General features: G+C 54.2%; 1 protein-coding gene across 1 annotated transcript; it reads right to left on the bottom strand.

Annotated features, from left to right (window-relative positions):
* Nucleotides 1-1,524: 1,524 nt before the first annotated feature.
* On the bottom strand, nucleotides 1,525-4,302 carry NUDT18 (nudix hydrolase 18). Its single transcript, XM_043453357.1, has 3 exons — nucleotides 3,995-4,302; nucleotides 2,869-3,082; nucleotides 1,525-2,500 (listed from the first exon to the last, which is right to left on the bottom strand). The coding sequence occupies exons 1-3, from the start codon at nucleotides 4,154-4,156 to the stop codon at nucleotides 1,905-1,907; spliced, it is 972 nt and encodes a 323-aa protein (XP_043309292.1). The 5' UTR covers nucleotides 4,157-4,302; the 3' UTR covers nucleotides 1,525-1,904.
* Nucleotides 4,303-9,876: the final 5,574 nt, after the last annotated feature.

A 9,876-nucleotide genomic window follows, 5' to 3' on the forward strand; every position in this document is an offset into this window, starting at 1 on the left:
ACTACAGTTGAGAGCCGCAGCTCCAGAGATACTCTAGGGAATCGGCCACCTGGGGCATCTGTGCACAAGTCTCCCTTGCAGGGTTTGTGTTGCGAAAGGTATGACTGCTTTAGTGGTGAACGGTGGGCCTGATTTTTATTTTCTGCAGCACTGTGCAGTGTGTGGGATCTAGTTTCCTGACCAGGGATGAAACCCATGCCCCCTGCATTGGGAGTGTGGACTGCCAGGGAAGTCCTGGGCCTCATATTTAAAAGAATCTAGTCCCTGAGTGCGTGGAGATCCTCTGGGGAGGAGGGTCACCAAGAGTCCTCCAGGGAAGGCAAGAGGGAGGGCTGATCAGTGGCTTTCACCTCCTGGCATGTTCCACTCACGTGGGTTGCTTTTAAAAATCCCGATGCCCCAGTCCCACCCTCCACCAGTTAATCAGATCTCTGAGGGCGCACCCACAATTGTTCTTTTAAGGCTCTCCAGGTGATTCTAGTGGGCACCCGGGGTTGAAAGTGCAAGAGTTAGGTGCTTAGTCGTGTCTGACTCTTTCTGACCCCATGGACTGTAGCCTGCCAGGCTCCTCTGTCCATGGGATTCTCTGGGCAAGAATACCAGAGTGGGTTGCCATTCCCTTCTCCAAGAGATCTTCCCGACCCAGGGATCAAATCCAGGTTTCCTGCATTGCTGGTGGATTCTGTACTGTCTGAGTCACCAGGGAAGGGTTGAAAACTACTATTGATAATAGGCTAAATAATGGAAGTAAAGGTCACTGTCCAGTGTGCTTACAGAGCAGTGGGTCCCTCAGACACTAAGAGAAGGGATCCAAAATAAAAGGGTTTGACTCCATCTGGAAGATAGTCTTCAGAGGGAACAAGAGGATTCCAAGCACAGCTCCAGAGGTCAGGAAAACAAGATGGCGGCCCAGAGAGGCAGGGCAGGGGCCTCTAGGTTTTCCTGGTCCTTGGGCATCAGAGTGGAGTTACGTCAGAAGGGAAATCCAGCCAAGTATCTTCCCTGCTCAGAACCAAAACTGTACATCAGTGATGCGTGTATAGCAGTCAGTACATATTTCTTCATTTCCTTTGGTTTTCCCTTAAACTTCAGTAAAGTTCTTTTTTAAAAAAAAATAATTCCTACCATGATTCAGCTGAGCTAAGGGGAATGAAGAGAGGGTTTTGGTCTGGCTTTGGGCTGGAGCTGTACCAGGGCAGAGGAAGGAATGAGCCTGGGGGTGGAGCGATGCTGATCCCTCAGAGAAGCTCAAAGAGAAAAGGGAGGGGCAGCTCTCACAGCTCCTCGCCCACCTGAAGCTCCTGGGAGTCTCGCTGCACAGACCTTGGAGGGGACGTGCCCACACCCACCCTGAGGAGGCCTGAGCCAAGCTGTGGCGGACAAAGGAAGCCTGCCAGCCGGTCACTTGCTGTCTGGGAAGGCCTGCGTGGTTTCCATGGGATGAGTGGAGGAGCTTCTCTTGGTAGCAGCTCCCCCTTCCAGCTCACGTCCGACCCACAGAAACACTTAGGTGGGAATGCAAAGTTAGTAACACCTATTTACTCAGCCAGGGACCCCACTCCCTTGGAATGACCTCCCCCACAGCTGTTCCCTGTTCTAAGTGCCTAGCATCTGGCAAGGGCACAGAAAATGAGGAGGAGATGCCACCTCAGGTTCCAAAGGTCCTCACGTCCCCTTAGGGAGTACTGCCCTCATTGTAACTTCAGGGCAACTGGGTCCCCGAGCTCTGGACTCCTTGTTCAGTTAAAGGCATTGTCCCTTTGGGTACTGTGCAGGGACCTGCTCCGTGGTGACAAGAGAGGGCGCAGTCCCCCCGGGAACCAGGAGAACTGCCCAGGTCCCCATGCAAGAAGATCTCTGACTACCACACCCCTGCCCCACTCCGGCCCACTGACGGCCACCTCCTATCTGTTGATTGGGACGACAGACGAGTCCCGAAGCCGCTGTAAAAGCTGGTTTTGCAGGTCTTCCTCCACCACCTTCCACCAAAAGAAGTTCTCACCCCGAACCTTTGGGGGCTCGTTTTGGAGGCCCGGATTCCGAAAAGCCACAGTGACCAGCACATTCATGCAGATGCCATCCGTTAGGTCTTTGCCCAGGTGTTGCAGTCCAAGCAACCCCTTGGTCTCTACTGCCAAGTGGTGCAGGGTCAGACACTCCTGCAGCAACCGCAAGACGGCCATCTTGATGCCGCCCCTCTGCTCCATGGGAGCGAAGCCACAGGCAGTGACGGGCAAGTGAGGCGTCCCCACTGTGCCCGCCAACACCCACACTGTCTGGACGCTGGTGAAGATGGCCACGAGCCGCTGGCAGACTAGACTGCAGGGAAGCTCTTGGGGAAGGAGGAGAGGGTGCCTGGCTCGCTGGCGATACTGGGCAGCGAGGTCGACCAGATGAAGAATGTCCTGGGCCCGCAGTGGGGTAGGCAGTGAGGTTCGTGGGTACCAGCCAGCCTGTAGGGACTCTGCATCTGCTTCCCTGGGAGTCTTGAGAATTCCACCTGGGGGAGATGCAGGGGATGTGCTCAGTTGTGTCTTAACTCTGCAACCCCACCGACTCTAGCCCACCAGGCTCCTCTGTCCATGGGATTTCCCAAACAAGAATACTGGAGTGGGTTGCCATTTCCTTCTCCAGGGGACAGGGAGGGAGAAAAGGTCTATGTTGAATAAAGTGCTGGACCTGGTAGAATACAGGGCCACCCAGGGTTCTGGCTGTGACCTGGGGGGAGGCCTGGGGTCAGGTGTTCAGTCTGGAATCTGGAGATGCCAGGGTTATACTAGCTAGAACAGGGGCTCATCTCTCCTGAGGACCAGCCGGGGGACCGGTGTCTACTGCCCTCAGCCCACAATGCCACCTGCTGGGCCATACCTGTGGGGCAGGTGAGGAACGCGAAGCGGATCCAGGAGGGGCCCCGTTCCTCCACAGACAGCAACGTCAGAGGCTCACACTGCAGCCCGGCCTCCTCCTTCACCTCCCGCTGAAGCGCCTCCACAATGGTCTCCCCAGGTTCCATCCGCCCCGCAGGAAGGTACCACGACCCACGGCACTCCTTCTTGGCCTCCTGGACCAGTAGCACCTCATCCTGAGGGGGAGAGAGAAGGTCCTCGCCCACCACAGCTGGGATGGGAGCTCCAGGGGGGCAGCAGAGCCAGCAGCCTTCACTTGCTCTGGGTCCAGCTCCAATCTCAGATATAGTCGCTCAATACCCACATCCCAGGGACCACCCTGAAATTGCTGAGCTCTCCAGGGGACTGGCCCTGGGTGTGGGGACTGCAGCGGTCTCTACAGTTCATCTTTCTCTGCATTCAGGTTTCCATTTCAGAAAGGGGGTAAGACTCCTGGGAGCTGCTTCGGGGGCTGGAGATTAGGCCTCCAGGGAGGGTTGCCATGCGTCCTGCACTGATTCGTGTCTGTACAAGTCACAACATATCTCTCACCTCCCCTCATGGTTTATAAACTCCTGTGGCCTGTCTAGGCTTTGAAACACACCCCAAACCCGCACCCCAAACAACTCCTACCTATGGCTCTGACCCTTCTATCTGTTGTTACCGCTCCGTGTACAGGGATCGACACCAAACAGAGCGTCAGACAGGGGCTCAGAGGCCTGGGTGTTCGCAAAAGTTGTGCACTCACTGCCCATGGGGCCCAGGGGAGGCCTCTGAAGCACTGAACAGGTTTTTAAGCCCGCTCCGTGGCGAGGACCGCGCTAGCTTCTGGGGAGAATGGAAGAGGAGTAAGGCAGCCTCCCCTCAAGGAACTGAGGCCTGGTGGGATGAAACAGGCTTGTGAGCCTCCGTTCCCTCCCTCGTACGTTGGGAGGATCGCAGGGCGGCACTGCGCAAGGCTCAGATCTAAGTGTGAAAGTGCTTTGCAAAACTGGGAAGAGCCACACACCAGCAGGCTGCGGCTGTTGCCGGTACGTCCTCTGTTCCCTACCGGGGCTGGCTGCGAGCCCCGGAGACCTGGGCGGTGGGCCCGCCGGGCGGACGCTCACCTGCTCGTTGAGGAACACCGCCAGGACCACGTAGCAGACATTCTTCCGCAGCCGCACCGGCGCCGGCGGCTCCCCAGCCGGCCCCGAATCATAGTTCTGCACGAGCAGCCCCCGGCCCCCCAGCACGGCCGTCAGCGCCCCTCTCAGGCCGTCCGAAGCCATAAGGTCCCCCGAGAGGCGGCGGGCCGGGAACCGCAGGTCGGCCGAGCCGGGTGGGATGGACGTGGGTGACGGTGGGGCCCGTCGGCCTCGCCCCCTCCCCCGAGGACTCGGGTCGGGTGCACTGGCGAACACGGAAGCGCCCGGGTGTTCTGGACGCTGATAGGCTGCGCGTCACGACGGCCGGCTCGGATTGGCTGGGCGCAAAGGTCACGGCGGGGGCGGAGCCAGTCCGTAAGGGGTGCTGACGCCCTGACCGTGCGGACGCCACACCGCATCTGCAGTTGCGTCGGTTCCTCCTCTTTCCCGGCAACTCAGGCCGCCAGCGTTGCTAATCCCTCCAGCGCGCACTTGTCTGCCCAGGTTCCGACGGTGACGTCACCTGCCCGCAGGCTGCGGAGCGGCGCGGCAGCCAGCGACGGTGACAACACAAACCCGATGACGTCACCGGGCTAGCGGCGTGGACCCAGTGTCCAGCACTTGTAAACAAACCGCGGCATTGCCCTAAATGACACTTCCCAAATAACCTTATTTCTCTACCGAGAGTGTACTGGCTGTCACGTGGCAGGGAGGACAAGAGCTCCTGCCTTGGAGGAGATTCTGATCTAGTTGGAAAGGTGGACATAGACAGATAATGGAAAGCCAGCTGACTTTTAAGGCGAGTGCTACACGATTGGTTAAAAAAAAAATCGGTTCGGGCAGGAGATGCTGCAGGCGCTCAGAGGAGGGAGGTTGCAGAGCTGGGATGGCAAGGTGTGCCTGGCCATAGGAGGCAGAACTTGGGGCAGAGATCAGTGCGTGTAGCCGTCATCAACCTTGTCCCGGCCCCCGGTCCGCCGCATTTCCCACGCAGGGTCAGGGCCTCTCCACTTCAGGGGATGGGTACTACTCCTTCAACTTTGTTGTTACCGCACCGCCCCCACCCCCACTACCACGTTGGTGGGGTTCTGCTCTATTGAGATCCGGGTGTGCGTTGATTTCAGGAGCTCCTCCTTCTCCCCCAGCCTGACCTTTCCTCCTTCCTTTAACCTCTTCTCAGGACAGGAAGTCAAAATAGAAACCAGAGGAATCTGAGCTTCTCAGTCCCAGTGAGGGCTCCCTTTTCCCTCCTCCTGGCTTTGGTCATGTCCCTTTTGGGGGGACAGTAACTTGGTGGAGCTAAGCTTTGGACTTGGATCTGGATGCCCAGCCATTGCTCCCTGGCTGACTCTGTGCCCTAATAGAGTCAAGGGCTTGTTTGGGGGTCTGTTTTGTGGGCCTGTTTCCTTATCTTTCTTGTTGTCATTCAGTTGCTAAGTCATGTCCAACTCTTTATGAGACACGGTCTGCAGCATGCCAGGCTTCCCTGTCCTTCACCATCTCCCAGAGTTCACTCAAACTCATGTCCATTGAGTTGGTGATGCCATCCAACCATCTCATCCTGTCGTCCCCTCCTTCTGCCCTCAATCTTTCCTAGAATCAGGGTCTTTTCCAGTGAGTTGTCTCTTCACATCGGGTGGCCAAAGTATTGGAGGTTCAGCTTCAGCATCAGTCCTTCCAATAAATGTTCAGGGCTGATTTTCTTTAGGATTGACTGGTTTGATCTCCCTTGCTGTCCAAGGAACTTTCAGAAGTCCTCCAACACCACAATTTGAAAGCATCAGTTCTTTGACGTTCAGCTTTCTTTATGGTCTAACTCTCACATCCACATATGACTACTGGAAAAACCATAGACTGCTGGACCTTTGCTGGCAAAGTGATGTCTCTGCTTTTTTCTACAGTAAGCTGCTAACAGCTCTTCCTTCCCAGGACTGCTGGGAAGCTGAGCCATCATAGAGGAACTCTGGACTGTCCAGCGTGGGTCACCACCATCAAGCGGCCCAGCAACGCTCCAGGCTGGGCTCTCCTGGCTACCGCATTTGTGGTGACCAAACAAAGGCTCACTTTTTTGAAATGTGCTTACAGGGCCACCATGAACTAGACCTTAGTCTAGGGAATTCCAGACACACCAGGTAAGCCTCCTTAGGCCCTTTTCAAATACTAAACTGACTGCAAGGTCCCTGGAGGTAGGGCACTGGATTAAGCTGCGGGTTATCACTGGGAGAGTCGCAATCTTGTGAGGCACTTGTGAACACTGCTGCCCCCACCCCATCCAAGACCTCGAATGTTCCAAACAACTGAATTCACAGGGCCGAAATCAGGCCCCCAGGACTGCAAAGCAACTTTTCCACGTATTTGCCGGGAACACATGCATGTATATATGTGTGTTTAGACCTTTATTTTCACATCTGTGAAATGGGGACAGCATTCATCCCAGACTCCCTTCTGCCTCCCAGGGATGATTTGAGAGAGAGTGAGATCATGTCTGGGCAGGGCTCTGAAAGCCTCAGAGGCGGCCTAAGATAAACACCAGACAGCCTAACTGCCTGGAAGAGCAAAGGCTGTGGCAAACCGCGGCTCCACTCTCCCCATTATCAACTGGGCAAAGCGTTCCTCGCCAGTTGAGTGGACCTAATCACCCCTGTGATGGGAAGCACATAAGAGAAACTTGAAAACCAGCTGTAAACAGTGAAGGGCCCCATGGGTGGAAGGCCCTGGAGGGGGTTGTGCTGTGCCGTGCTAAGCCTCTTTAGTCATGTCTGACTCTTTTTGCGACCCCGTGGACTGTAGCCCGCCAGGCTCCTCTGTCCATGGGATTCTCCAGGCAAGATCACTGGAGTGGGTTGCCATGTCCTCCAGCAGGGGATCTTCCTGACCCAGGGATAGAACCTGCCTCTCTTATGTCTCCTGCATTGGCAGGAGGGTTCTTTACCAGGCCTTCACAGATGCTGAGAAGGACAACAGAAAGCGACTGTCTCCAGGTGTCAGAGGACACACGCCAGATGGAGACAGGAGACAGGAGAGGCCCCAAGGCAGAACTGGAAAAGCTGAGGGAGGGAGAGGGGCTGAGATAGAAACTTCTAGAACCTGAAACCAAGGTAGGGCTCCATCAAGTGTGCTCTGCGTCCTCCATTCCCACAGAGGCTAGAGCACTGGCTCGTGTGGGTGGCCACATGCAGCCCAGTGGACAGAGTGGCTGAACTGGTTGGCCCTGTGGTGCAGCGCTTCTAGCGCCCACAGGAGCCAGGCTTGGGCCAGCCATCTCAGGGCCTGTGGACACGCATGTGCATGTGAGCACATGTGCAGAAAGACAGTGTAGGCAACCTCAAAATTGGGCCAGGCAAGCAAGGTGGGGTAAGGGTGTCGGTGAAGCTAGAGTTCTTTTAAGGAGCAGCAGCCCTGGCCCTGGACAAAGCAGGAAGGGTGAGGAGGGCAGCAGGCCAGGGCACTGGGAGGAGGAGGCCTGACTTCAACCTGTGCCCTGCCACTAGCTTCCCGAGTGACCTCGAGGGAGCCACATCTATCCTCCAGGCCACCTGTAGGGAAGATGGGTGGATCCTCAAACAGAAAATTAGTGAAAGCCCAATAAAGTCTGTTGCTTAGTTAATAGAGTTGTATCAATATCAACTTCTTACATTCTGATCACTGTACCCTGGCTATATGGGCTTCCCAGGTGGCGCTAGTGGTAAAGAACCCACCTGCCAGTGTAGGAGATGTTAAGAGACAAGGGTTCGATCCCCGGGTCGGGAAGATACCCTGGAGGAGGACATGGCAACCCACTCCAGTATCGTGCCTGGAGAGAGGAGGCTGGCGGGCTACCATTCGTAGGGTTGCAAAGAGATGGACACGACTGAAGCGATTTAATACTGCCACGACCATGATTATTTAAGATGTTACCATGAGAGGAAGTTAATGAAGGCTAACTGGGAACTTTCTGTAGTATCTCTGTGACTCAACTGGAAACCTCAAATCATTCCAAAATTAAACATCTAAAAGAAAAAAAAAGAAGAGACTTATCACCTTCACTGCCCAGGGCTTGGCTTTAGTCCTTATTGGGGATCTAAGATCCCACAAGCCACAGAGTACACCCCCCCAAAAGAAAAGCCTAAAAAATGAATCTGATAAGAAAAAAGAAAAAGGCGGAGTTGGATATGTACATTCTGGCATCACTTCCAGCTCTGAGGTTGTGAAATCTGGGCCGGTGAGCAGGACTGGAGCAGGTAGACCATGGGATGCGGGGAGAAACAAAGGCCCAAAGGACAGGGCTGGACTGGGGGTGGCCCATTGAGCCTCCTTGAGGAAGAGGGCCACCAAGGGCCCTAAGTTGTTTCAGGGTCAGTCCCCACCTGAATTGGCTTCACCCCCAGGTGAGTCCTGGAACATTTGGTCCACCTGCTGTTCACTAGGAGCCCGACCCAATATGCCTCAAGGATGTTACAACCCGCCACGAAAAGGGAGGTGGCAGAGAGGTTTGGAGTGGGGAGAGGCCCTGTCACGAGGCCATCCCCGTCTTCCCACAGGAAGGACCCCGTGTAGGGGGTTCTGGGGTGGCATCAGGACACGGCATTACAAGGTGAGATACAGGTAAGGACAGCTCACTCTGTGCCACTTGGAACATGATCAGCTGTGAAGTGCCTGTCTGTACCGGAAGGAAGAGCACAGAGGAGACGGCAGCAAGGCCATCTGCAAAGTCCATTAAGCGTGAAGACTGTAATACAAATGAGGTGGCTCGAGTCAGGAAACTTGGCTCCGGTCCCAATGCTGCCACTAAAATTGCTGTGACCTTGGGTGATGCTGTGTGACCTTGGGTGTGACTTAACTCTTCTCTAAAATAAAATTAAATAATATCGATCCCAAAGTTATGATAAAGGGATTCAATGAGATCAGTTAAAACACTGACACATCAAAGGCAGTAGTTCCTTAATTTTCTCTTTTTTTCCTATTCCAGGAAAAAAAAAAAAAATAGCCTAGCTTTGCATACAAGGAAGAAATCTAATTTTTAAAAAAATGGGCGATGTTTATGTAAATCACTGCCAAGCCTAAGACAATATAAGCGACCATTTAAAATACATTGGCTTCCCCGGTGGCTCAGATGATAAAGAATCTGGAAGCAATGCAGGAGACTGGGGTTCGATCCCTGGGTCAGAAAGATCTGCTGGAGAAGGGAATGGCAACTCAGTCCAGTATTCTTGCCTGGAGAATCCTATGGACAGAGGAGCCCGTGGGCTACAGTCCATAGGGTCTCAAAGAGTCAGACACGACTGGGCGACTAACACTTTCTTAAAATAACGTTTAGAGAGCAACTCAGAAAATGATGATCAGTGTTAAAGAAAGAAACCTAATACAAAACACCCCCAGTTCAACCATGTGTAAAACAGATCCCTGGAGAAAAAAAAAAAACTAAAGGAAATACACCAACATTATAAGAGTGGTTAGATTGAAGGTGAGTGGAGGTAAATAGTATACAGGTTTCTTATTTTCTCAAAGTTCTGAAAGTATTTTAAATTTATAATAAAAAATTTTATTTCATAAAAAAAAATAACATTCCCAGAACCACCGCATGAACAATTATAACAAGAGTCAGAGCGTGTTGGGGGTGAGAAATACACGGAAGGGGGGAGGGGTGGAGCCACACCAGAGGGCCCTGGGGGTGGGGAGGGGCTGCCAACCGTCTCCAGGACCAGCCAGTGGGCATAGGGCTAGCCATGGGCACTGATGGCAAAAGGCTGGTCGAGGGCTCTCTGGGGCCAGGCTCCCAGAGCTCCAGTTCCGACAGGAGAGACGGGGTGGCCTGAAGTTTGCAAGGAGAGTTAGGGCTTCTGGGTCTCTAGTATCACACAGGGAGATGCCATGCTGCTATGGCT

Source organism: Cervus canadensis, chromosome 30 (genome assembly GCF_019320065.1).
Source record: "Cervus canadensis isolate Bull #8, Minnesota chromosome 30, ASM1932006v1, whole genome shotgun sequence".
Taxonomy (NCBI): Eukaryota; Metazoa; Chordata; class Mammalia; order Artiodactyla; family Cervidae; genus Cervus; species Cervus canadensis.

Coding starts and splice junctions, on each gene's coding strand:
- NUDT18 (XM_043453357.1), bottom strand. CDS start 4,156: ATGGCTTCGGACGGCCTGAGAGGGGCGCTGACGGCCGTGCTGGGGGGC. Junction 3,083..3,994: donor CGGTGTTCCTCAACGAGCAG/GTGAGCGTCCGC, acceptor TCTCCCCCTCAG/GATGAGGTGCTACTGGTCCA. Junction 2,501..2,868: donor GTTCCTCACCTGCCCCACAG/GTATGGCCCAGC, acceptor CATCTCCCCCAG/GTGGAATTCTCAAGACTCCC.